This window comes from Pyrus communis, chromosome 9, assembly GCF_963583255.1.
Source record: "Pyrus communis chromosome 9, drPyrComm1.1, whole genome shotgun sequence".
NCBI lineage: Eukaryota > Viridiplantae > Streptophyta > Magnoliopsida > Rosales > Rosaceae > Pyrus > Pyrus communis.
In genome coordinates, this window is record NC_084811.1 from 9,823,943 (window position 1) to 9,851,926 (window position 27,984).

Here is a 27,984-nt window from a genome sequence, read left to right on the forward strand (position 1 = left end):
ATTCGAAATCGAAATTGTTGTTGTTGTGAATTAAGCAGAGGAAGATGAGTGAGGATCGAGACTGTAGGCGGTCGAACGTGGGAACGCAGAGAAATGGAGGGAGCCAAATTTATACAAATCTTGGATAAATCACAACCGTCCAATGTATTTATTTTTAATATTTATTAACCGAGTAAATTTAAATGAAGATGGGCGTGCGGTAAATATTGACACATGGGATGCCGCTGAATGTGTAATTTTCAACTGTAAATAAAGTCAGTTAAAGGCATCGAATGGGCACTTTGTTTTTGGTGTCCGAGCTATCATCTACTGTCCAATTTTGTGAGTTTTCCGGTGGCTCTCGTCTCTTTCAAGTTCCAACACTTCTCCATTCTCCCAATCGATTTACCTTCGGTGCGTAGCACAGACTGGAATTCACTGTTGATTTTATTAAATGGCTTAAAAATAAATGAACAGTGACCATTGAATTTGATCAAATGGTTTGAAAGTAGGTAACGACAAAAAACAAGCTAAGGGATTTTTATAACACACCTCTCCTTATTTTTAGCTTGTAAATTGAATAAATCAACCTAAAATAACATGCTGATTAAACGAGGATATGTGAGAAGCTAAAAAATATGTCTTATTATTTTCCAAATCATAAATCTACCTCACATCACCTACATCATCCGCCATCTCCAAATCAGTGTAAATATTCTCTCATGCTATCTTTAAAGAAAATGCTGTAAAAGCTGTGGCTTTGTCCCATATTACAAAAAAGAAAATGTTGTAAAAGTTGTGGGTTTGAATGCCCACATAGTTTAGTCAAAAGTTAAAATGTTAGGATAACCAAAATGATGGTATTGTCAAATTTGTTATTGTTGGATGACATGATTTTCAACTTGTATGGCTTGGTTTTCAACATGCCTTAATGTGCCTTGTAGACTTATGCACGTAAATGACTATATAAAGAGCATACAGTGTATGACCAAACAACACACCAGATCAAAAGTAAAAGTAATAATATTAATATCTCTTTCTCCCTCTTTACATGCACGGTGCACCCCTTTTGTGATACAATTACGAAAATAAACAATGTAATACATTGCACCCGTTCTGCTTTTATCTATAACAAATGTTTTCTCTCTTACTTTTGGCTATTTATAATGGAAACTTGGTTGTTTAGTCTTTAGTGAAGAGAAGGGTTTTTAGTCTTTTCACAGCTTATTTTTCCATATTAAATAGTTTGTTTAGGAGAGAATTAAATTGACAGAGGTGTACAACTGTTAGACGAAGTCAAGCCCACTTTGTGATTCCCGCGCCTTGAGGAGTCTTCATCAGTTCAAACTCTTATCCTTTAGTTGTTCCTAGTTTATAGGATTTTTTTTTCAAATGTTTGTTGTAAGTTAAGCTGCGCATGCAGTCTTTTGCTATCTAATTGTATATTTGAAAGCTCCATGTATCTCGGGTTTTCAAACCCCTTCTATAATCCTCAAGTTAATATAAATACATGCATCCCATCATTAACTGGGTATGCAATTGAAATGAATCCTGAGCGTGCTAAAGTTCTTATATGGTATTGAGCCTTACTGTCTAACGACTAGATCCTTGTTTTTTTTCCACGCTTCAATGGCTAAAAACACTGTCAACTCTTCCAACTCCACCTCCTCCAACCCACCTACCAACACACCTACCACTACTCCCTTCCATCCGTTTTCCACTGTTGTCAATATCAAACTTGACAAAACCAACTACCCACTGTGGTTGGCTCAAATTCTCCCAATTCTTAAGAGTAGAGATCTGATGGGGTACGTGGATGGCACTTTGGTATGCCCTTACAAAAACCTGCTTGGTGTTACCACTGTGGATCCTGCGTACACTGCGTGGATCCAACAAGATCAAATGATTCTCAGTTAGATAAATGGATCCTTGACTGCTTCTGTTTTGTCTACTGTGGTAAGCAAGAGGACTGTGTTAATTAACGTTCTCATTTTTTATTAGTGACACATCATTTAATTTATACTTTTAATCTATAAATTTAGTCGACTTAGCATTACTCTTTCGAAATACTAATGTCATAAGCACAATACAATAGGACACAGATGACCCAACTTCTTCCAACACGTTATAGTAATGCTAGCCTTCTAATACATTGGACGGTTCAAGACTTCAAGTTTGGCTTCCAAGTTGCAACGGTCAAATTTAGCAAATTTTGAAAAACTATATTACCAAAACTAAAACTTAGTTGCATACTTACGTTTTTTTGTTTTGGGAAAAATGATCTTATCTACATTAATGAGGATGGGTTGGACTTAACCTTAAAACGGGTTATCAATAATGTGGTTCAAATTCGCTTTCGGCAATAATCGAACATAAGATCTATCGTTTACAAGTAAAGAAAAATATTACTAGACCGTATTACTAAATAGCAGTTGTACAATTATGTAGGGCTGGGCACGGGCCGGGCCGGGCCCAAATTTGGAAGAACCGGACCTACCCGTTTTAAAATGTAACGGGCCGGGCGGGGCCGGGTGTAGGGATTTTAAGTTTGGGAACCGGACCTAACCCGGCCCGTATCAAACGGGCCGGTTCGGGACGGGTCCACAGGTCCAATAACTTTTTTTTTTTTTTTTTTTCATTATCGGACCATTCATCCAGGGTCACTGACAAAACCTGAACATTTCCAATTCATGTTGTTTAAGACAAATATATAATTGTAATAATGCACACGACTGGAGACATCACGTCAGCATATAGAAAACATAAAATAATAATGAATATTGATCAATTAAGCAACATTTGACAGATCACCGAGCAAGCCTGAAATAGTTCTACCATGCCTGTCATCCTAGAAACGAAAGAAGGAAAGCCAAAGAGAGATTTTTTTGGTAAAAGGACTGAAATAAACTTTCCCAGTTTCCTTGCATTGCAACTCAAACAACCAAGGATGAACAATCAAATGAACTTCCTTGATGAAAGCAGATTGGGATCAATCAGTTATTTCGTTCACCGAGTTACAAGTTCCCTTTTGGTCAGTGGATTTTGTATCGTTAATTTTGTTTGTTTAAATTTAGTTATATAACAATCCTGCAAACAAAACTCCAAAGTATGAGTGTCCCTAGCTAGTTTCATGTTTTCAACTGGCAAATTGTTTCCATTATAAAAATTTAAATTGGATGCATCCAGCAATCAGGAGCGGTTACCTTTGATATATGAGTACCAAGACTCCTGTGCACACCACAACATTTTAATCATATAAAAACTCCAATGTTTGCTGACCTGCAAATGCAGTTACGAACAGGATACCTTCCAAGTCAGAAGGATATAGGATGGAAAGTAAACTGTCCTAAGAATATACATTTATTTTCAAATGTCCTGAAACATGTGTATCCGAATTTGGGATGTCAACTAATAGCTTTACACGACACGCTCATCGTTAAGCTCTGAAGCTTACTCACGAAACAAGCATGTCTCAAATTGACTTGGTGCCATACAAAAACCGATACAAAGTTGTATCAATGGGAAAAAACTTACGCCCATTTAGGATCAGGAGCACCACAATCAGCACAATTGCGATTATCTTTTTGCACCAATAAATCTTTTAATCTTCTTTTACCATCTTTCACCAAAACACCCAAACTAACAAATCACACAATTAGAATTAGATAAAGAGATTCTAAATCCAAATTAGCACAAATGCTGAAGACCATTACCGTGGTGTCGTTGACTTGCAGCAGCATGCAAGGGATCAAACCCGGACCGGTTCTTCTTCGTAACGGTCTCCCGATTCGAATATTTCAACAGCTCCTTAACCACATCAAGGTGCCCTTTATCCGCCGCCGTGAACAAAGCCGTCTCTCCCAGCTCATTGACCTCATTCACTACCGCCGCCCTAACCTCAGCCAGAGAGTTCTGGTTTGGCTGTGCAGTCATCGGACCCTTCTCTAAATCCCCATCACCTCCTACAAGTGAACACTGAAGTCGTGTCGTGTCGGAGAAGGTGGACGGAGGAGCGGCGCCGCGAATTTGAGAAAGGGTTGGAGTGTTGGAGAGATTGAGATTTGAGACTGAACACTGAAGTCTGAAACTGATTTGGAAACCTAGGTTACAAATTAACGGTTCAGATTGAATGATAGGTTTATCATTCAATCTCAACCATTAATTATAATATGAAACGAGCCGGTCCGGGGCCCCGTTTTTCTAAGGTGTAGGAACCGGCCCGCCCCGTAAATAACCATGCCCCGGCCCGCCCCGCCCCGTTTGTTCCCAAAAAAAAAGGGACCCGGCCCGTACCCGCCCCGAACCTACACTACCCGCCCCTACCCGCGGTTCCTTTACCCGTTTGCCCACCCCTGCAATTATGTTAAACTTGAAGGTAAAAGAAAATGGCTGACTAATTTGCATGTTTTGGGGTGCCAGTCCAACGTTCCTTGTTTGTACCAATAAAAGCGCACGTATATCATTAGAAATTTCATAAAACATACTTTCAAGAGACTTGGCAAAACCTCGAGTGGGCCTTATAGCTAAGAGAGAGAACCCATTTGGGCCAAAATTGGATTCCAGTTCCAAATGAACAAACCCTTGATGTGGGAGAAATTTTTAGTTGTGACGAGAACACAGATGGTATACCATGTGTTTTTATGTAAGTGGTGAAAAATTTTAATTTTTAAGTTATTAACCTTTTAACACAGATAATCTACCATTTATATAGAGCCATGTGGTATACTACCTCATGTGACGGTCACACTGAAAAATCTCTCATGATTTGGGCCTAAATGGTGAAAAAGATTAGGTGTAGAGAAAATATATGTATATCGGAGAAGATGGAGAATCCAAAGTAGGTCCCTTGAATAATAATAAGTTAGAGTATTGATCTTGAGTCTTCGTTGAGAAAATAATTTCAATTAAATAGGGAGACTATCTAGGAGGGAATTTAGGATAAGATACCAATCCTCCTAGGATCACGTTGTCTAATCCTCAAGGTATCCCAATTTGACTTGAATTAGAGTTTCCTTACTTGAGAGACAAGTAATATCTTTAATGGGCTTAAGCCTAACTTGTCGGAACTATGCTCCATGGGCTGTGGTCAGTCTTGCCACCTGAGATGCACATGTCATGCTCCTAGAAAATCATGGTTCTACAATTGCTCCTAACTATGCCTCTGTGAATGCACTTCGCTTTGAAAATGGATAGTTACCAACAGGCCATGAGTGAATCATCCGAGAGTAACTTCTCCTAAATGTGTAACAAAATAACTTTCGAACTGTGTGTGTGATTTGAAAGCTTCATTGCATTGTATTGATTGGTATATATATTAATGTAAAATTGTTGTAAAGTTTAGTTTTGGACGAAAGAGGATGTTAATCTCCACACGTGTTTTTTAAGAATAGGAACAAATGCACGGATGATCGAAAACCATCCTTTACACTACAACAAACATATTGGCAATGACTAATAAGTTATTTTTCACTCAATATTTTAGTAACTTTAATATATACCTAATATTCTTCAAGATAAACCAATTCAATATTTTAGTAGCTTGATTACAACATAAACCGATAATTGTTGATGAAATTTGCAATGGGACTAACTCTGCTATTAGTTCCAAACCCCAGAGGCGGATGATTTAACACCCATTTGGAGCGAAAGACAGCTCCGAATGGAGGAGATCGTACGTGAATCTCCACCCTCTTTGCTGTGGTGCACCCAGTCGGCTTGGCTCTGTCCCAGTCCTGGGGATCATTACCAAGCATGTTTGAAGCTCATCCACAAAGTTGTGGAAGGTTTGGGATTCTGGCAGCTGCAACACCGCTCCTCCTTCGAAATGGAAGGAAATGTTCGGGTAGGTGAGGGTGGTGAGGGACTCAAGATCCTCGTTGTAATAACAGAGCTCATAAGCTGGAGGATCATACTCAGGTGGGGAGGGGTAAACCGGGTACAGTCCGAAGTGACTGGAAAGATATTCCATCACAGCGTTTTTCATCGGGATGTAAGCCTCCTTGTACAAGACGGTGACCGTGGCTCCCACGTCAATTACAAATCCCGGTTCCCCTCCTTCTCTCCATTCTGAAGGTGTGTAAACTAATACGTTGTCGACGACAATTGCTGTGAGGTTAAGGTAATAGTCGAAGGGGTGGTCGGGGGGTCCTTCAATAATCGGGGTATTGCAGTAGTAGGCAGTAGTTAGTCCGGTTTGGGGCCAAACTCGAGGGTTGCATTCGTATTTTAGGGGTTGGAATTGGAGAGCGGAAGGCAGTAGGAGAAGCGGCTGATGTTGAGCTGTGAGAGGGTGGAAGAAGGGTGGCCCTTTCCGAGGCCAAGCTGTCCGACTATGGAACTGTGCGTGCCAAAACCGATGAGGTTTTGTTTACCCAGCCCGAAGATAAAGTGGTTTATCTTCAAGGACGGTAGTCGACTGGTTGTGGATGGCCGCGACACCAATGAGAAGGTGTCAATCCCCAAGATCCCTTGGCTGAAGCCAGTTTGACGGGAAACCGTGGAAGCCCAATTTGGGCCTCCACAAAGTAAGAGGCTGAAAGTGTCGGCGTAAGGGCAACGGTGGTGTCATTGGAGGACACTGGTAGTGTGGATGGTAAGGATGGGGAAAGTAATGGGTTGGGAGGCAGTGATGGTGGTGAAAAGGAAGAAGAAGGTGATTAAGATTGGGAACAGAATGAAGGTCGTCGTCATATTGATCGAGAATCTGGATTCGAATTTGTTGTTGTTGTTGTGAGTTTAGAAGAAGAAGATGTAAAACTTAAGAATGCTCAAGAGTTCACGTTAATTGCATATCCCCTTAACGAGAGGCTGCATGTATTTATATTGCATTTTCGATTACATCAGGGAAAGCAATCCCTATTTACAAGGCTTTTCAAAATTTAAAGATTACAACAAACTGGAGGAAATATATATATCCGAGAACCAACAAACATTTGAAAGAGTTGTAACCTAAGCTAACTCTTCATGGATAAGAGTTTAGAGCGATCACAACTCCCTGAAGTCTCGGAAGTGAGAATCATAGACTGACGTGGTCTATCATCCCCCTGCAAGCTAACAGGTGGAGGAACAACGGAAAGCTTGGAAACAAGAAGCTTGAACCTTGTTGATGATAATCTTTTTGTGAACAGATCATCAACCTGATCTTGAGAACAAATGTAATTAACAAGTAACTGACGACGAACCACCTTCTCTCGAACGTAATGGTAATCAACCTCCAAGTGCTTTGTCCTTGAGTGAAACATGGGATTGGAAGCAAGAGCAATTGAGGAAATATTGTCGCACCAAATTGTGGGTATGTCAAGATGCAAGTTCAAGTCTCGAAATAAAGACCTGAGCCACGAAATTTCTGCAACGGTGTAAGCAAGCTGTCTATATTCAGCTTCAAAACTGGACCTACTAACAGTCTTTTGTTTCTTAGAACTCCAGGACACGAGATTGGACCCAAAATAAATACAGAAACCACCAGTTGAATGTCGAGTATCTGGATTACCAGCATAATCAGCATCAGAATAAGCCATGAGATGAGTAGAACCAGGTTTGTAGACAAGGCCATGATTGTATGTGGCCTTTACATACTGAAGAATCCTCTTTACGGCTTGCCAATGTGTAGTTTTTGGAGAATGCATGAACTGACATACCTGGTTCACAGCATAAGAAAGGTCTGGTCTCGTGATTGTCAAGTATTGTAGGGCACCCACAATACTCCGGTACATCTCTGGATTGTTGTGTGGCTCACCATCATATGCACTAAGTTTGTGACCACTAGGAACTGGAGTAGAAATTAGTTTGACATCCAAAAAATTTGTACGTTTCAGCAAATCCAATGCATACTTTGCTTGATTGAGATGCATTTGTTGACCAAAATAATTAACTTCGACACCCAAAAAATAATGGAGAGGACCTAAGTCCTTCATTGAGAATAAAGTACCCAATTTCTTGATCAATCTCGACATATGGCAAGGACTATTTCCTGTCAACAGGATGTCATCCACATAAATCAATAAAATCAAATAGACCCCACGATGATTGAAAACAAATAAACTATAATCACAAGTTGACCCGTGAAACCCTAATTGAAGAAGAAACTCTGAAAATCGATGGAACCACGCTCTAGGGGCTTGTTTCAAGCCATAGATGCTGCGTTGTAATTTACACACATGATTATGATACTGCTGATCAACAAAGCCAGTAGGTTGCCGCATATATACATCCTCCTGTAAAAAGCCATGCAAAAAAGCATTTTGTACATCCAGTTGTCTTATGTGCCACCTTTTTGAAACTGCTAAACTGAGAACAAGTCGAATAGTGCTGTGCTTGACCACAGGACTAAAGGTCTCTGTGTAATCAATACCAGACTGTTGATGAAATCCATTGGCAACTAACCTGGCCTTGTGCCTCTCCACCGAGTCATCTGCCCTTTTTTTGATCTTGAACACCCATTTATTTGGCAACAGATTCATATTAGGATGATAAGGAACAAGTTTCCACGTACCACAACGTTGCAATGCATTAAACTCCTGGACAATGGCATCTCGCCATGCTTTAGTCTTGACTACCTGACTATAGCACGTGGGTTCAACAAAAGAAAAATCAGTAGAAACATGCAATGCATATTTAGGATTAGGTTTTAGTATTCCTAATTGCGAACGAGTTGTCATGCATTGCAATGGCTCAGAGGTCTGACTTATTTGAGTATGGGCATGATCTGAAGATGGTATGGGCGGATGTAGGGGTGGTTCAAAAACTTCTGCTTGCTCATTTAAATTAGGATGAGTGGAGATAGGGTTAGGTGAAGATAAGGTAGGTGGCGGGTTTGTAGGTAGTGATAGGTTTGGACTTTGTGGAGGGTTGGTCAATGCAGTGGCAGCGGGAATTGATTGAGGCAAGGTCACTAAGTTATGGGATGAAGACAGTGAGTTGGTGGAAGATATTAAAATAGGAAAAGTGAACAAAAGATCAGGGGATGTAGCAATACCTATTTGATCAATGTTTTCCAGTGGAGATGTGAGTTCCTTAAATGGAAATGAGTCCTCATCGAATAGAACATGGCGAGACAAATATATTCGCCTCGTGGACAAGTCCAAACATTTGGACCCTTGATGGTTCAGTGAGTATCCTAGAAATACACACGGTTTTGACTTGGGTTGAAGTTTATTTTGGGAATAAGGCACAAGCCAAGGAAAACACTTACAACCAAATACCTTAAACGTCTCATATTTGGGAAATTTGCCAAATAATTTTTCATATGGTGATTTATAGGACAAAATCCGAGTTGGCAGCCTGTTGATTAAATAAGTTGCTGTTAAACAAGCATCAGGCCAATATTTGTTTGAAATATGAGAATGAGAAGGCATGACAATACCAGTTTCGACAATGTGTCGATGTTTTCTTTCTGCAATACCATTTTGCTCAGGATGTTTGGGACATGAAAATCTTTGAGAAATTCCATGTTGTGCAAGAAAATTTTGAAAAACACGACTCTTATACTCTCCTCCTTCATCACACTGAAAATTTTTAATGGAAGTATTGAACAGATTTTCCACTTTAGATTTAAATGTGACAAATATTTCAAACACTTCAGACTTATTTTTAATGGGAAAGATCCAAGGGTATCGAGAATAGTCATCCACAAACAAGACATAATATTTAAAACCTTCATGTGAAACAACTGGAGAACACCAAACATCCGAATGTAAAATTTGCAAAGGAAATTGGGAAACAGACTCAGAAGCACTAAAGGGGAGTTTCTTTCCTAATGGACATGATTGACAAAACATTGCATCAGAAGTACCATGAATTGGTACTCGCTTATTTGAAATTAAATACTTAATAATAGACGACGAAGGGTGACCAAGGCGTGAATGCCATTTTTGGGCCGAGACTCGGATGCCTACACACACTGAAATAGGGTAATTGAACTGTCCACCGCCACCAGAAAATGGATATAAGCCATTCTCACATCTCCCGTGGAAAAGCGTCTTCCGGGTCTTGAGGTCCTTAACAAGAAAAAAATGAGGAAATATGATTAAATAACAATTATTATCTAGGGTAAACCTATGGGCAGAAATAATATTGGTGGAGGCAGTGGGACATCTTAGAATATTTTGTAATTCAAATGAGCAAGGCGGAGTTTGAATTGTATTTGAACCAAGATGAGAGATAGAGAGACCAGTATCATTACCTACACCACCAACATTTTCATTACCATTATACTCTTTTGGATTGATCAAATTTTGAAGATCTGGAGTGACATGTGCATTAGCACCCGTGTCAAGCAACCACTGTCCATTAGATTGCTTGTTGATGGTGACCGGTGATGTTGCCATAACAGTAAGTCTCTTGGCTGGAATGCGCCCTTCATATGCCACATTCATTCTTTGATAACAATCTAGGGCAGGATGCCCTTGTTTTCCACATATTTGACAAGTAAGTCTTTCATCTGTAGCCGTGAACTTCTCACCATTGCAAGCCTAGTTTAGCCGTTGATTATTACTGCGAGGAAAGAAACCTCGCTGGTTGGCAGCACCACCACCACGTGCAGACGGAGACACACCACGTCCATTACCTTGAAGTCGTCCACCACGACCTCTGGTAGTCACAAATACATTTTTTGGTGGCTCTCGTCTTTTCTAACACTTCTCGATTCATTCTCCTAATTGATTTTTCTTCGGTGCCTACCAACACAGATTGTAATTCACTGTTGAATTGTATTCAAAGGCTAAAAAACAAATGAACAGTTACCATTAAATTTGGTCTAACGGCTCAAAAACATCGGCTCTCAATACCTGTAGGTAACGAAGAAAAATTGCAACGAAGGAGATTATCACAAACCTTATTTGGCTTTCACACACTTTTTCTTTATTTTTGACCTTTGGATTGCATAAAACAAACTGAAACAACATACTTAATAACAAAGATGTGTGGCAAGCTAAAAATGTGTTTATTAATTCCCAAATCACAAATCTCCAACACATCATCCACCATCCCCGAATCACTCAAATATTCTACCTCACTCTCTTTAAAATTGACTCCTAGGTGTGTAATCAACAAGAAATGATTTTTACGCCCAATTTTTCATTCTACACACAAGGAAAATGATTAAAAATAAAAAAGTACCACACATTTATATTATCACTTGCACCATCTTTCTAGTAGATATGCCTAAAGAAAAAAAAAAGTAACAAATTTCGCAATTCTAAATAACCCGACTTTGGCTGCAAAGAAGGGTGAAAGGAATGAACCACAGCCTGCTGGCACATATTTGCTGCTGATCTAAGGTTAATTTTGTAATTCTGAGTAACAGATGAAACATTACTGTAGGGCTTTGATTAGATTGGTAAGGAGGGCACCCCAGGTATGTTATAGAAAGGGAAGGCAGAGGTAGTACATTGAATGGTGAAAGACTAGGCTTAAGGATAGAGTTCCCTTCTTGAATGGTGAAAATGTCAAAATTCCAGTTCTTTCTTATTTTCATGCAAACCTCCTCGGGATACACAGATATTCAGGCCCAGTCTTTTTCACGATACCATGAAAACAAGTGCATAATCAGGTCTTATCAAATAGCTTGCCATGTTCTTATATCCCATATAAATAGTGGAGAAGATCACCTGAAACAATTACAAGCCCAAGTTTCTTGAAGTGAGTTTGTCCCCGTGCAAGGTAATCTTCCAGCAATCAACTTGAAATATAAACACAGAAAACTTTTTGGGTACCACTGCAAATATGCCCCATACAGATAATCAAACCATCAGCATTCCATTATCAATTCACAGACGAGAGAAGAAGAAATCATAGCATGAACACATACGTGTTCACTTTAGGTTCAGTTCAAAGTTCTATCAACACGAGTTGTACCAAGAATATCTAAATAAATTAAAGGTTTGAAATTACCTCTGAATTTATCATCCTGTGTAATTATCCCAAATGTTTCTGCTGTTTCACGAATCATGATACCACTCACTCCAGTGTATGAAGTTACTTTACACTCGGCAACTGCCAGTAAATAGACAGGGAACTACAGTAAGTATTGACAGAGAGAAAAGGGAAGATGAGGGCGTATTTGACACTGCCAAGCAATGTGCAGGAACGAGTCCAGATAGTTCAAAGGACGTGCATTTGAACATAAGTTCATAACTTGATATAGAATAATGTATCCTTGAGCCATTCACATAAGAGAAGAACAAAATAACTTAAAGGAACAGAATTAAAGCCCTAAATAATTCCCAATTTTGATCGACAAAAGAGATAAAAGGTTCTCAATTTTAGGATGTTTGAACATGCTGGAATTACAAGAAGCCATAGTACATGTGATCTATCTGGTGTGATAAGAATTCGTAATATGGCTTGGAGGATGATTAGAGGTGAATAATGAACAAACAGTATGCACAATGTTTACATTATGGACAAGAATGGGCAGTTATTAATGAAAGTTACGAAAAAAGTAAGAAATAAACCTGAAATAATAGCACCATGTAGATCTGCACTAAGAATACACTGAGCCAGCTGATTTTTTCTGCGGGATTGAACAAACTTGTGGTTAGTTTTCAACATTGAAGACTAACAAAATGCAAAGCATATTGCCCCCCAAAACTATAGATGCTTAAGAAAGAAACGATTAACCATTAAAAAATATACATAACTCTGATATCTGCAATGAGAAAGATATACTCACCCAGTAGTTTTTAAGAGTTGCATAATATAGCCTTTCCACATCTCATGCATTGGCTTAAATTTATCAAAGCTGTGATCCAAACAAAAGAAAGTATTAGAGAGTGAACCATAGATGGAAAAATATAACAAGTAAAAAAAAAATTGTGAAGATCTTATCATCAATCACGGAAAACATCTCTCCAGTTATTGAAAGAGAAATATATTGATGATAACCAGTAAAAACAAGCCATTCTGAATCGCAAGCTTGTAACTTCAGGATCAGAAAAAACAATTTGCCTAGCGTATCATTATTATTGTTCACTTGTTGGAAGAAGAAAAATAAGTATCACAGATTCACAAATGGCAACATACGCTGAGAAACACAATTCACCTATGAAAATCTTTAGGAAAATCAAACAATCCCGTCCTTTTTTGCTGTTTCATTGACATGTGCTTTTTAGAACGCTTGGAATGAATCTGCAGGGCCCTGGCACTAGAGCCAGTTGAAACGCCACGTCCTTGCACATAGTTATCAAGGAGAATCCAATTGTCAATTCTCTTACTTCTGGATCCTTGCATGTACTTCTGAGCTGAGTCTCCACTCTGAAGAAGCTCGTGCAAAACCTTATCAACTTTACTCTCCTTTCTACCGCCAGAGACCTGCATTTCACAAACTAGATCTTAAACCAACGACTTAAACCAAAAATTTTGCTTCAACTTCACGAAAAAGTACCTCAACACTAGTTGCCAGCAGATTCTCATCAACAGATTGAACCAGTTTTGCGTATGTTGGACCACTTTCGTCGATCTCTGAATAACAAATACAAGCAAAATAAACATATAACCTCAATCCTAATCTCTTAAATTAAACTACCAAAAAAATTTGCCTCGATTCACTAAAACTGAAACAGTACCTTGTGAATTAATATACCCCGAAAAAGTGAAAGCTCCTATTAAGAATAAAGACGAGAAAAATCAAATAATCATAAATATACAAAATCATAACAGAAAAAAAAAATTTAATTAAATATCTGAAACTAAGATTTTCACAAACCTTTCTTAAATGGAGTTGAACTTGAGGCCGATGGATTCGCTAAATTTGGTAAAGAATTAACAGCCGACGAACTTGCAATCTGTGATTTCTTTCCAGCTTCATCGGCTTTTGATCTCTTGACAGTCTTCTTTTGATGTAAATCGAGCTCGACTTGGGCAGCCTCAAACCTTCGTTCCAATGCCTTCAAAGTGCGTTGGCGTTGATCGTCAACAATTGTTTCACCGGCCATGGCTGCTTGAAAAGATTAAGGAAAATTGGTTTAGTATCCCTTTTACAAACCCATCAACTGAAAACAGCCCTACACCCAAAACGGAATCTCTTGCTAGCTACGATGCACAGACACGGCACATCGGCCGCGTATCGCGTGTCAGATACGCAAATGGACACGATACGCCTCTGGTACGGTCGGATACGCGTTGGATACGTATCTGGATCAACAGATACGGCGTTTGACAGATGGATACGGGTATCCGACGGTTTAGATACAGGTATCCGACTGTCTAGATACGGATATCTGCACCATGACGCAATCTGGTGGAAGGACACCTCGCAAAGAAGATGACGCAATTTGATGGAGGAAGGCGTCGCACGGAGACGACCCGATCTAGTGGAGGAGGCTTCGCAAAGAAGATGACTGCTAGGTCCATATGCCGTTTGTTTGTTTATGTAGTAAAAAACGACACCACATTATTATTATTATTTTATTATTTTAGGGTTTAAATGAGACTAAAGCCCAAAACTACATAGCCCACCGAATTTACACCACTACCATCCTTTCTTTTTAAGAGTTTGAATAATATAAATTAAATTTTGAGTAATTATTTTTTTTTATTGTTATTTAAAATATATTTTTTAAATATATATGTATTATATAAATTACCGTATCCATGCCATATCGTGTCTTAGTTTTTAGAAATTTGATGTATCCCCGTGTTGTATCGTGTCGTATCCTCGTGTTCGTGTCCGTGTCCATTCATCGTAGCTGGAAAGATATTCCATCACAGCGTTTTTCATCGGGATGTAAGCCTCCTTGTACAAGACGGTGACCGTGGCTCCCACGTCAATTACAAATCCCGGTTCCCCTCCTTCTCTCCGTTCTGAAGGTGTGTAAACTAATACGTTGTCGACGGCAATTGCTGTGAGGTTACGGTAATAGTCGAAGGGGTGGTTGGGGGGTCCTTCAATAATCGGGGTATTGCAGTAGTAGGCAGTAGTTAGTCCGGCTTTGGGGCCAAACTCGAGGGTTGCATTCGTATTTTGGGGGTTGGAATTGGAGAGCGGAAGGCAGTAGGAGAAGCGGCTGATGTTGAGCTGTGAGAGGGTGGAAGAAGGGTGGCCCTTTCCGAGGCCAAGCTGTCCGACTATGGAACTGTGCGCGCCAAAACCGATGAGGTTTTGTTTACCCAGCCCGAAGATAAAGTGGTTTATCTTCAAGGACGGCAGTCGACTGGTTGTGGATGGCCACGACACCAATGAGAAGGTGTCAATCCCCAAGATCCCTTGGCTGAAGCCAGTTTGACGGGAAACCGTGGAAGCCCAATTTGGGCCTCCACAAAGTAAAAGGCTGAAAGTGTCGGCGTAACGGCAACGGTGGTGTCATTGGAGGACACTGGTAGTGTGGATGGTAAGGATGGGGAAAGTAATGGGTTGGGAGGCAGTGATGGTGGTGAAAAGGAAGAGGAAGGTGATCAAGATTGGGAATAGAATGGAGGTCGTCGTCATATTGATCGAGAATCTGGATTCCAATTTGTTGTTGTTGTTGTGAGTTTAGAAGAAGAAGATGTAAAACTTAAGAATGCTCAAGAGTTCACGTTAATTGCATATCCCCTTAACGAGAGGCTGCATGTATTTATATTGCATTTTAGATTACATCAGGGAAAGCAATCCCTATTTACAAGGCTTTTCAAAATTTAAAGATTACAACAAACTGGAGGAAATATATATATCCGAGAACCAACAAACATTTGAAAGAGTTGTAACCTAAGCTAACTCTTCATGGATAAGAGTTTAGAGCGATCACAACTCCCTGAAGTCTCAGAAGTGAGAATCACAGACTGACGTGGTCTATCATCCCCCCGCAAGCTAACAGGTGGAGGAACAACGGAAAGCTTGGAAACAAGAAGCTTGAACCTTGTTGATGATAATCCTTTTGTGAACAGATCATCAACCTGATCTTGAGAACAAATGTAATTAACAAGTAACTGACGACGAACCACCTTCTCTCGAACGTAATGGTAATCAACCTCCAAGTGCTTTGTCCTTGAGTGAAACATGGGATTGGAAGCAAGAGCAATTGAGGAAATATTGTCGCACCAAATTGTGGGTATGTCAAGATGCAAGTTCAAGTCTCGAAATAAAGACCTGAGCCACGAAATTTCTGCAGCGGTGTAAGCAAGCTGCCTATATTCAGCTTCAGAACTGGACCTACTAACAGTCTTTTGTTTCTTAGAACTCCAGGACACGAGATTGGACCCAAAATAAATACAAAAACCACCAGTTGAATGTCGAGTATTTGGATTACCAGCATAATCAGCATCAGAATAAGCCATGAGATGAGTAGAACCAGGTTTGTAGACAAGGCCATGATTGTATGTGGCCTTTACATACCGAAGAATCCTCTTTATGGCCTGCCAATGTGTAGTTTTTGGAGAATGCATGAACTGACATACCTGGTTCACAGCATAAGAAAGGTCTGGTCTCGTGATTGTCAAGTATTGTAGGGCACCCACAATACTTCGGTACATCTCTGGATTGTTGTGTGGCTCACCATCATATGCACTAAGTTTGTGACCACTAGGAACTAGAGTAGAAATTGGTTTGACATCCAAAAAATTTGTACGTTTCAGCAAATCCAATGCATACTTTGCTTGATTGAGATGCATTTGTTGACCAAAATAATTAACTTCGACCCCCAAAAAATAATGGAGAGGACCTAAGTCCTTCATTGAGAATAAAGTACCTAATTTCTTGATCAATCTCGACATATGGCAAGGACTATTTCCTGTCAACAGGATGTCATCCACATAAATCAATAAAATCAAATAGACCCCACGGTGATTGAAAACAAATAAACTGTAATCACAAGTTGACCCGTGAAACCCTAATTGAAGAAGAAACTCTGAAAATCGATGGAACCACGCTCTAGGGGCTTGTTTCAAGCCATAGATGCTGCGTTGTAATTTACACACATGATTAGGATACTGCTGATCAACAAAGCCAGTAGGTTGCCGCATATATACATCCTCCTGTAAAAAGCCATGCAAAAAAGCATTTTGTACATCCAGTTGTCTTATGTGCCACCTTTTTGAAACTGCTAAACTGAGAACAAGTCGAATAGTGCTGTGCTTGACCATATGACTAAAGGTCTCTGTGTAATCAATACCAGACTGTTGATGAAATCCATTGGCAACTAACTTGGCCTTGTGCCTCTCCACCGAGCCATCTGCCCTTTTTTTGATCTTGAACACCCATTTATTTGGCAACAAATTCATATTAGGATGATAAGGAACAAGTTTCCACGTACCACAACGTTGCAATGCATTAAACTCTTGGACCATGGCATCTCGCCATGCTTTAGTCTTGACTACCTGACTATAGCACGTGGGTTCAACAAAAGAAAAATCAGTAGAAACATGCAATGCATATTTAGGATTAGGTTTTAGTATTCTTGACTGCGAACGAGTTGTCATGCATTGCAATGGCTTAGAGGTCTGACTTATCTGAGTATGGGCATGATCTGAAGATGGTATGGGCGGATGTAAGGGTGGTTCAAAAACTTCTGCTTGCTCATTTAAATTAGGATGAGTGGAGATAGGGTTAGGTGAAGATAAGGTAGGTGGCGGGTTTGTAGGTAGTGATAGGTTTGGACTTTGTGGAGGGTTGGTCAATGCAGTGGCAGCGGGAATTGATTGAGGCAAGGTCACTAAGTTATGGGATGAAGACAATGAGTTGGTGGAAGATATTAAAATAGGAAAAGTGAACAAAAGATCAGGGGATGTAGCAATACCTATTTGATCAACGTTTTCCAGTGGAGATGTGAGTTCCTTAAATGGAAATGAGTCCTCATCGAATAGAACATGGCGAGACAAATATATTCGCCTCGTGGACAAGTCCAAACATTTGGACCCTTGATGGTTCAGTGAGTATCCTAGAAATACACACGGTTTTGACTTGGGTTGAAGTTTATTTTGGGAATAAGGCACAAGCCAAGGAAAACACTTACAACCAAATACCTTAAACGTCTCATATTTGGGAAATTTGCCAAATAATTTTTCATATGGTGATTTATAGGACAAAATCCGAGTTGGCAACCTGTTGATTAAATAAGTTGCTGTTAAACAAGCATCAGGCCAATATTTGTTTGAAATATGAGAATGAGAAAGCATGACAATACCAGTTTCGACAATGTGTCGATGTTTTCTTTCTGCAATACCATTTTGCTCAGGATGTTTGGGACATGAAAATCTTTGAGAAATTCCATGTTGTGCAAGAAAATTTTGAAAAACACGACTCTTATACTCACCTCCTTCATCACACTGAAAAATTTTAATGGAAGTATTGAACAGATTTTCCACTTTAGATTTAAATGTGACAAATATTTCAAACACTTCAGACTTATTTTTAATGGGAAAGATCCAAGAGTATCGAGAATAGTCATCCACAAACAAGACATAATATTTAAAACCTTCATGTGAAACAACTGGAGAACACCAAACATCCGAATGTAAAATTTGCAAAGGAAATTGGGAAACAGACTCAGAAGCACTAAAAGGGAGTTTAGTACTCTTTCCTAATGGACATGATTGACAAAACATTGCATCAGAAGTACCATGAATTGGTACTCGCTTATTTGAAATTAAATACTTAATAATAGACGACGAAGGGTGACCAAGGCGTGAATGCCATTTTTGGGCCGAGACTCGGATGCCTACACACACTGAAATAGGGTAATTGAACTGTCCACCGCCACCAGAAAATGGATACAAGCCATTCTCACATCTCCCGTGGAAAAGCGTCTTCCGGGTCTTGAGGTCCTTAACAAGAAAAAAATGAGGAAAGATGATTAAATAACAATTATTATCTAGGGTAAACCTATGGGCAGAAATAATATTGGTGGAGGCAGTGGGACATCTTAGAATATTTTGTAATTCAAATGAGCAAGACGGAGTTTGAATTGTATTTGAACCAAGATGAGAGATAGAGAGACCAATATCATTACCTACACCACCAACATTTTCATTACCATTATACTCTTTTGGATTGATCAAATTTTGAAGATCTGGAGTGACATGTGCATTAGCACCCGTGTCAAGCAACCATTGTCCATTAGATTGCTTGTTGATGGTGACCGGTGATGTTGCCATAGGAGTAAGTCTCTTGGCTGGAATGCGCCCTTCATATGCTACATTCATTCTTTGATAACAATCTAGGGCCAGATGCCCTTGTTTTCCACATATTTGACAAGTAAGTCTTTCACCTGTAGCCGTGAACTTCTCACCATTGCAAGCCGAGTTTAGCCGTTGATTATTACTGCGAGGAAAGAAACCTCGCTGGTTGGCAGCACCACCACCACGTGCAGACGGAGACACACCACGTCCATTACCTCGAAGTCGTCCACCACGACCTCTGGTAGTCACAAATGCATTTTTTGGTGGCTCTCGTCTTTTTTAACACTTCTCGATTCATTCTCCTAATTGATTTTTCTTCGGTGCCTACCAACACAGATCTTAATTCACTGTTGAATTGTATTCAAAGGCTAAAAAACAAATGAACATTGACCATTAAATTTGGTCTAACGGCTCAAAAACATCGGCTCTCAATGCCTGTAGGTAACGAAGAAAAATTGCAACGAAGGAGATTATCACAAACCTTATTTGGCTTTCACACACTTTTTCTTTATTTTTGACCTTTGGATTGCATAAAACAAACTGAAACAACATACTTAATAACAAAGATGTGTGGCAAGCTAAAAATGTGTTTATTAATTCCCAAATCACAAATCTCCAACACATCATCCACCATCCCCGAATCACTCAAATATTCTACCTCACTCTCTTTAAAATTGACTCCTAGGTGTGTAATCAACAAGAAATGATTTTTACGCCCAATTTTTCATTCTACACACAAGGAAAATGATTAAAAATAAAAAAGTACCACACATTTATATTATCACTTGCACCATCTTTCTAGTAGATACGAGACTCATATGCATTGACGGATCCTAAAAGACAAAAAGTACCCCAAAATTACAAAGAAAAATAGCTAAGAGTAGAAAGTATCCCAACGTTATGGTTGTTTGGCCTTTAGTGAAGACGAGGGTTTGTAGTCTTTTCCACAACTTATTTTCCGTATTAAATAGATTGTTTAGGAAAGAAAATTATATTGACAGGCATGTCACAGCAAAAAAATACGTGTCGTATTGGGGAGTTCGAGTTTTGAGGAGCAAAGCAAACTAGCAAAGATCCCAGAAATATGACTTCACTGCTACAGAATTTTCACACGAAATTAAACGTACAAGAGTTCCAATTAGAACCAACTACAGGATCCTCAAATTATAATTTCACTGCTACAGAATCGTTCATATACGCCGAAAATTATTGATCTATAAAACAAAGATAACACTCCTAAAACTCACTATGTGAAACCTTCGCAAGAATGGCATTGATGTAACGGAAAGGACAAGTTAATACAATTAAAATGCAGAGCCGGTGCCCTTGGTTCTTCCAAGCATCATTTCTTTAGCTTCGTTAATTTTGGATGCAAGGTAATGACTACCCCCTGCATCCGGATGGTTAGCAACCATCACCCTCCGATGTGCTTCCCGGATTTTGTCTTTAGGAGTAGTCTCCCTGAGAAAAATACAAAATATATATACACGAACATCACGTATAGAGGATATAAACAAAAGGATAATAAAACAGTATCCCACAGCTTGCACTTTTTCTCGGTCTTACAGCTCAAGACTTGCTGTAATTGAGCAGGACCAAGTGTGCATGGGTTGAGCTCATGTCAGGCGTAAAAGTTTGAAATTTTGACGAAAATATGAACTTCTGAGCACAATATCAAGACTTGGAAAATTCACTGTATAACACAGCTTAAGCTACTGAAAACCGACAATAGGAAACATGCCAGCACTAGTTGAGCTTCCTGTCATTTACGCCAATGAAGAAATCTCTTGTGAAAATCAAAGGACCTAGAACAGATAACCAATTTTGTACTAGGCACCCACAAGCTCTCCAAAATTATAATTGAGCAGAACCTAAAATATTGGATGCTACTCAGCTAACCTCAAGGCTCAGGTATATACAGGGTTAAAACCACCGCTACGGTTAAAAGATCAGTGACAGGACGAACATTTTGACACATATATGCCTAAAGAAAAAAAAAGTAACAAATTTCGCAATTCTAAATAACCCGACTTTGGCTGCAAAGAAGGGTGAAAGGAATGAACCACAGCCTGCTGGCACATATTTGCTGCTGATCTAAGGTTAATTTTGTAATTCTGAGTAACAGATAAACATTACTGTAGGGCTTTGATTAGATTGGTAAGGAGGGCACCCCAGGTATGTTATAGAAAGGGAAGGCAGAGGTAGTACTTTGAATGGTGAAAGACTAGGCTTAAGGATAGAGTTCCCTTCTTGATCTGGGTCAGAGGTTCCTCTTCCTGAGCCTCTTTCTTTGCATGTTCCCAAAGGCTATACCGCAATTCTTGGGCCCCTTTTTCTTTGCTCTTCCGGAACTGGTGCAGAAATTGATGGGCCTCGGTCCTTTGCTACCCAATTGTTTGGTAAACAGGAGCAATTCAAACAATGTAAAGAAGCCAGGGCCAAGGTTCTGAAAGAAGCAAGGAATACCAATAGGTACAATACGAAATAAAAAGACCCGGCTTCCACAGCTACAACTAAGGGAGGAACTGCTAATTACATAGTGGGTTCTAAAATAAGCAATAAGCTCCTTCGGACATGCTTAAGGATCAACCAGTCCAACTACCAAATAGACCTAGCCTCATCCATTTATTATTTTCTATATATGTAAGGCAGTAGAGCTGCAATTGCTTGAAAAACTCCACACCCGAATAATAGACTCATATTTGAGGAAACATTAGCAACAGGAACATTTCAAAGAAATTTTTATGCAATCATCGCCATAATGTACATTAACCTGTAGCACTATAGTTTCCATGACTCAAATACAACATAGATTCATATATATTTCAAGAAGGGGCCAGTTGGTGGTACCTCACTCCAAGTATGAGAGCAGCTTCCCTTTTGGTCATGGTAGATTGAAAACCACCCTCATAGAATTTCCGCAGTCTAGCTGTCGGTGGTCTTGCTTTGAACGCTTGCCAAGCCTGAATGCTATACCTACCAGCATATGCAGCAGCAGCTACAGCAATTCCTCCTACCAACGGCGTGACCTGTTGCAAATCTTATACATAAGCTTCACCGGTAGCATGTGCAGCAATGTCACAAGCAAAAATAAAAAATAAAAAAGAAAACTATTTTGCAACTAGGGGCGGTTAACTCATCCTCGAAAAACAGAGTACATAGCTGTGAAATCAAACATAAGGGCTCAACTGTACAATCTTCTGTTGTTATATTCCGAGTTACACAAAGCATAAAATTCCCTACTCAAATATGGACAGTACCACACCTAAATTCTAACGAATCAAAACGAGAAAAAAAAAAAAGAAAAAAAAAAAGAGACATTGTTCAATGATCAACACCCACGATCCATAAAGATTAAAATTCTTAAAACTCCTCGCTCATTAGGCAATAAAAAAGCAAATAATGTGAAAAAATTAACTTATTTTTCAAATGTAGACAAAAGATTCTAAATTTTTCAGCTCCCAAGCTTTTTCATCTGAATCCGAAGGTGTGTTTAGCTAATTGAGCCCTAATTACATCTAGAACAGACGCTAAACCCTTGCTTGGAATCACCCTGATAATCCCAATCTACAAATTACTTCCCTTTCGGATATGAAGAAATTTAGATTCGCATATCGAAACAAATATATACACAGAAAGATTGAGGATATTGGGACGAGGACTCACCATTTGTGCAGCTCTTTCGAGGTCGGAGAAACAGTTCCGTTAGGGCTCGGCCAAGCGCTAGGGTTTATGGTCTTTTCCTTTCGGAAGGTATTTCTTCGCAAAAAAAGCAAAAAAAACAAAAAAATTAATGTTTTCGTGTTTGTTTGGCGGTTAAATAAACGTAAATATCTAATTACAAAACGAGAAGGCCGCCGACAACCACAAGCCGAGCACTTGTAGAAGAAGCCAAAGGAAACTACTTGCCGTAAAAGGAAAGGACTTTTGTTTTTTTTTTTTTTTTTTTTTTTTCGTATTTTAATATTTTGATTGGGTGATTTTTATTTTAGTATCCTCAAGAATCGTAAAATTTGTATTTTGATATCTTAAAATTTTTTCGTCTCAATTTCATACTTAAAGTTTGATTTTTATGACATTTTAATATTTTCGTTAGGTTTTCAGTTAAGTTATTCGTTAAGTGATGATGTGACATAACTTTGGCCACCATAATTTTTACATGAATGTGAAATTGTCTTGTAAATCCAAGCCATTGGGTGATACTTCTTATTAGCAAATGTCCCAAAGTTATGTCACGTTATCACTTAGCGAAAAATTTGGCAGAAAACCTAATAGATATATAAAACCATCATAAAAATCAAAGTTATTGAGACGAAAAAAACTAAGGGCGATGAAGTGCAAATTTTCACTATATTTGAGGGTAATAAAGTAAAAATAACTCATTTTTATTTTATAAACATGAAGGTTTTTTTATTATTAATATTAATGCGAAGGTTATAAATAATAACTTGGGCTACAAAATCATTTTGTTATTTTGAATCTCTAATAATGCTATTAATTGTCGAATATTGAACGGTTATATAAGGCATGTACGAGATTGCTTGGAAAAATTTAGAAATGTTTTATGTTTCATAGAAGCGTTTTTGGTGAAGCACTTATTAGACGCTGCTTCAAAAAGCTTTTTCGGGAAGCACACATGCTTTTCTTTTTCAATTCACTCTGTATCACTCCTTCGGTTTTCTAAGATATATGAAATTAAAAAAAATGCGAGTCTTCTTTTAAAGTTTGTCTTAAAATTAGGAAACTAATCAACTGTGGCCTAGGTGATCCGATTCCCGTTCCTTACTACCATCTCCGAGTTTTTCGATTCCTTCACTCTCAATTTTATTGTCATATGCACGTGTCATCCAGATGTCATTTGGATATCCGGGTTGGGACGTGTCAATTTTCTTTTCCAGCTCTAATCATCAGCATAAACATATGATCAAACACATCACACCCAGTTGTCACTTATTAGTGGCATGAACTAGTCTAACAATAATCCATAAATTAAATGCATAATATATAAATTTTAATTTTAATCACCAATTCGAGGAAACAAGAAATTCAACACAACAATATCAGTCTTTTAAGAAATGGGTTCTGACAATGGCGAGGACCCGGATAAGAGATGTAATTATATCAGATACAAATAAACAAATATGAATAAATAACAACAAATTGCCCCATTGCTTGCATCACAAGCAAACTCCTGGGACTCAATTTTACCCCACACCACCAACTTTTCAGGAATAACAAATTAAAGAAATTAAACAATTCACAGATGCAATAAACCTTTATTTCTTTCTTTACCTTTTGGTCCATGAAACAGCTTTTCTTCCACTCTTCTTCTCTGTGCTGGAAATAATTAGCTTTCCACTCCAATATTGGTCGTTTTGTTTTCTGTAATTATACTGCTGTCAACCCTTGGTGGACCAGAATGCCGCCTTGGTCGAGCGGGTGAGGCTGGGAATGACAGCCGTTTCTTAGCTGACTCAGGCGGCGAGTCCTTCTCGGTGATCCCATTCTTCTCTGCTGGGCTCTGCAGCCTGGACTTAGCTCTTGCGGATTTAGTTGGTACCATGTAACTCGGAACTGCTGGAGAACTATCTAGGCTTTCGTCATCCCTCACTGAGGAGCCAGCAATGCTGTGCCTCCTAAACTGAGTTGATTGGACACTCACCATGCTTTTCGTGTCATCATCCGGCCCCCTACTTCCCCTTGGGCTTGCTGCTGGCTTTAACTTTCGAGCTACTTTCGAAGCTGGCCTGGAAGGAGTTGAAGGGGACCGGAACCCAGGATGGCTTGGCTTTTCACTGGCTATTGGGGATTGCTTGTCGGAATTCAGGAGGTAGCGAGCATAGGACTTATTAATTTCTCCAGCAGACATGCTGCGACTTGCACTCTTTACAGATGCATGGTCGTCTTGCATGTCTTTATCCGTCATGCCACGACTCTCCCAAGGCCGGGCAGCCATCCACCTTTCCAACCAGCTCCATCCCCAGGTGGGATTGCTTGGATCCATGAACATAGGGTTTACAGATTTTGTAGTATTCTTCCCATTTTTCTGTAGAGTGATCAAGAGGTTAGACCAAGAATGAGGCCCATTCAAGATTCAGGAAAACACAGACCATGTACTTTATATTCGCTACATGTATTTATTACATGTTTTATATCACACACACAACAGGACACGACCAATCAAACCACCCGCAGAAAAGGAAACTATGCAAAAGGAAACCAAGTTACTTTTTTTTTTTTTGTCAAACCAAAACCTAACCGTTGATGTTACAGACCTTAATGTAGCTCGGGTAGCTGCATTTATAAACTACCTCTATGTCACCTAATTTTACATGCACCATAACACTGGTGACCAAGCTTACACCTTTTAACTCCAAGTATAGAAACCGTGTGATAAAAGTAAAATTGACAACCTTGTTAACAATTATGAAAAGAAACAAGAAGTCAACAGGAGTAACTTCTCCTGAATATCGGGGAATTGCTTAGAATGATATGTGCGGTACTAAGTTTCAGGCTTGGATGAAAAAACCTAAAGGATAGCAAGGCTCATAACAATTCAAATAGCACAGTAACAAAATTAGTTGAATACATAGGCTACTCCTCCCTCATCTTTTCAATTCATTTATGTTATGTAAAAGAATAGATTTAGGATACCTGATGAGAAAATGCATAAGCAAGTGCTCTTTCCCTTCTCATCGTTGCCTCATGTTTGCTTAATAGGTTAGCTTCAACTTGCTCCTTCGACTGTATGCTATCATCCCATTCATCCCCGAGCTGTATCAATTTTCAAAATGCGTTAACCGCTGAGATTCATCTAGATGAAAAGTTCCCTCAATTAAACTACAAATATAGAGCTGTTTGGGAATTTTTGATTTGATTTCAACCTTTGTAACTGTCCCATTTGACTTGGATGGGTCAACAACGCAATAATTCTAACTTGCATTTCTCGCACCAGCTCGAGAAAAAACTTTGAACCCATAGTGTTTAGTTTATTCACAAAAGAAAGGTTTGGAAATTGAGTTCAAATAAAAATCTAGCCAATAGGACTTGTCTCTTAAACAGCTCGTAGGATTTACAAATAATATGGAAATGAATTGAGAAATCCAAAGGAAAACAGGTTAGACTTTGTAACACACTGTAATTAGTAGTAAAGATTATAACACACTAAGAGTGATAAAACAGACCCGCAAAGTTTCAAGCTCTTTTGCATGTTTCAGTAGGAGTTGCCTTTGCAGAGCCTGATTCTCTTCTAACATCCTAATCCTCCTTGAACGTATCTGAGATTGCACACGAGATAGAGTCTGCATGCATCGGAGGGTATTTGTGGCTTGCCGTTTCACAACAGACCCCTCTATCAATGATTTCAGCCTAACCAGCCCTCTTAAAGCCCTCAATGCCCTTCTTGCCTGATGAGTTCAGAAATTAACTCAGGTTAATTTCAAAATATCAGGTTAAATTTTAGCATCCATTTGTAAACTTATGAACGCTGGCATCAAAGATATCAAAGACCAAAACATAAAGTTCTATAAGCAATACCAAGTATCCTCGAAATGCGGTTTGAATTTTGATAGCTGCCACTTCCTCCCTTGATTTTCCAGCATAATGAGTAATTGTGGGAAGTCTGACGACCTCCACAGCCGCTTGAGTCGGAGGAGCCAGAGAAACCACAGGCTCAGCCACTGCAGTAGTGGAGACTGTGGTGGTGACTGGAACAGAGTAGGCATCACTATTCTGCTCATTCTCCGCATTGGTTAATTTCACCTCTTCTCGTGGCGGAAGAGGTGGCAATATAGTGGATGGTTGATAAGAGGTAGACTCGAATTCCGGGTACTTTTGCTTCCCAAACCATTTCTTTTTCGATTTATCTGATCTCTGGAAAAAAAAAGTTACAAAAAACATCAGAGACTGGTAATGGAATATACAATAGAATACAATGTTAAGAGGAATTCGAATATCATCAAACCTGTTCTTTCTTCTCCTTGGAATCAGGGCTCAGAGCTTTCTTTACTGAAGAAAACCAACCTTTCTTCCCCATCTCCTTAACATTCCTCGAACTAATCCCTGTGAAAAACAAGTCAAACTTCACTTCCAAATTTCAATTGCATAGAATTATGACTGCATCTAATTCTACATATTATAAAATGTACAAGGCACATCCTTCAAAATCAGCATTTTAATGACCGAAAAAATTATCGAACGAAATATAGGGAAACAAAAAAGGAAAGACAAATCAGCTAGATAATTAACTTTCCATGGCAACTTACAAGTTTTCTGCTAAATGCCAGTAAATTTAAGCAATCAAAGATGAAAACTATTTACCATCATCCAGTTCAACTAGCAACTGGGTAGCTTCAAAAGAAAAAATGGAAGAACACCCAGATGCCAAGATTGCCTATTTTTATCCAAAAAGAAAATTCACCACAATTATAAAGTCCAACTAGTAACTGGGTTATCTTCCAAATCAAATTTGCACACCACCCAGATGTTAAAAATTGCTTCTTTATCCAAAATTAGTAACCCAAATGCCAACGCTACACAAATCACAATGAAAAATCAACATTCAACAGCACCACATAGTGAATTCAAAATAACAAAAAGCTACAATGGGGGTGGTGTTTCCAAATTAACGAGCAAATCAGAGCATTACCCTGTAAACAAAAGTGGCAGATCTCAAATGGTAACTTCAAAGAGATTGGCCCTCCTCTTTCTCCTCTCCTCACTATTTTCCCACCAACCAAACAGAAAGTATTGCAAGAGCTTGAAGGGTACGAGCAACAGCCAATAGGGCTCCACCTGCCCTCCTGTCTTTCCCTTTGTAAAGGGCAAAGAAAAGCAAAAAAATCAGATCTTGACAAGGAAAATTTGAAGGATGGGGAAGAAGAATATGATATGAGGAAGACCAGCTGGGTTCTGCTA

General features: G+C 39.1%; 3 protein-coding genes across 3 annotated transcripts; all 3 read right to left on the reverse strand.

The window, feature by feature from the left end:
• Positions 1–10,514: 10,514 nt before the first annotated feature.
• LOC137745931 (ribonuclease MRP protein subunit POP4-like) lies at positions 10,515–14,573 on the reverse strand. Its single transcript, XM_068485964.1, has 9 exons — positions 13,682–14,573; positions 13,542–13,577; positions 13,361–13,437; positions 13,019–13,287; positions 12,650–12,718; positions 12,432–12,490; positions 11,869–11,970; positions 11,586–11,692; positions 10,515–10,652 (listed from the first exon to the last, which is right to left on the reverse strand). Exons 1-8 carry the CDS (start codon positions 13,908–13,910, stop codon positions 11,595–11,597), a joined length of 939 nt encoding a protein of 312 aa, XP_068342065.1. The 5' UTR covers positions 13,911–14,573; the 3' UTR covers positions 10,515–10,652; positions 11,586–11,594.
• Positions 14,574–20,206: 5,633 nt separating this feature from the next.
• LOC137745959 (mitochondrial import inner membrane translocase subunit TIM14-1-like) lies at positions 20,207–22,850 on the reverse strand. Its single transcript, XM_068485990.1, has 3 exons — positions 22,735–22,850; positions 21,919–22,097; positions 20,207–20,529 (listed from the first exon to the last, which is right to left on the reverse strand). The coding sequence occupies exons 1-3, from the start codon at positions 22,735–22,737 to the stop codon at positions 20,373–20,375; spliced, it is 339 nt and encodes a 112-aa protein (XP_068342091.1). The 5' UTR covers positions 22,738–22,850; the 3' UTR covers positions 20,207–20,372.
• Positions 22,851–24,053: 1,203 nt separating this feature from the next.
• Positions 24,054–27,939, reverse strand: LOC137744978 (protein IQ-DOMAIN 2-like). Its single transcript, XM_068484816.1, has 6 exons — positions 27,716–27,939; positions 27,032–27,129; positions 26,605–26,940; positions 26,253–26,474; positions 25,723–25,842; positions 24,054–25,114 (listed from the first exon to the last, which is right to left on the reverse strand). Exons 2-6 carry the CDS (start codon positions 27,101–27,103, stop codon positions 24,416–24,418), a joined length of 1,449 nt encoding a protein of 482 aa, XP_068340917.1. The 5' UTR covers positions 27,104–27,129; positions 27,716–27,939; the 3' UTR covers positions 24,054–24,415.
• Positions 27,940–27,984: the final 45 nt, after the last annotated feature.

Coding starts and splice junctions, on each gene's coding strand:
- LOC137745931 (XM_068485964.1), bottom strand. CDS start 13,910: ATGGCCGGTGAAACAATTGTTGACGATCAACGCCAACGCACTTTGAAG. Junction 13,438..13,541: donor GGGGTATATTAATTCACAAG/GTACTGTTTCAG, acceptor TTTGTTATTCAG/AGATCGACGAAAGTGGTCCA. Junction 13,288..13,360: donor TGCTGGCAACTAGTGTTGAG/GTACTTTTTCGT, acceptor TGTGAAATGCAG/GTCTCTGGCGGTAGAAAGGA.
- LOC137745959 (XM_068485990.1), bottom strand. Junction 20,530..21,918: donor GCTCTCATACTTGGAGTGAG/GTACCACCAACT, acceptor TATTTTTCTCAG/GGAGACTACTCCTAAAGACA.
- LOC137744978 (XM_068484816.1), bottom strand. CDS start 27,103: ATGGGGAAGAAAGGTTGGTTTTCTTCAGTAAAGAAAGCTCTGAGCCCT. Junction 26,941..27,031: donor CCAAGGAGAAGAAAGAACAG/GTTTGATGATAT, acceptor TTTTTTTTCCAG/AGATCAGATAAATCGAAAAA. Junction 26,475..26,604: donor CCGCATTTCGAGGATACTTG/GTATTGCTTATA, acceptor TGAACTCATCAG/GCAAGAAGGGCATTGAGGGC.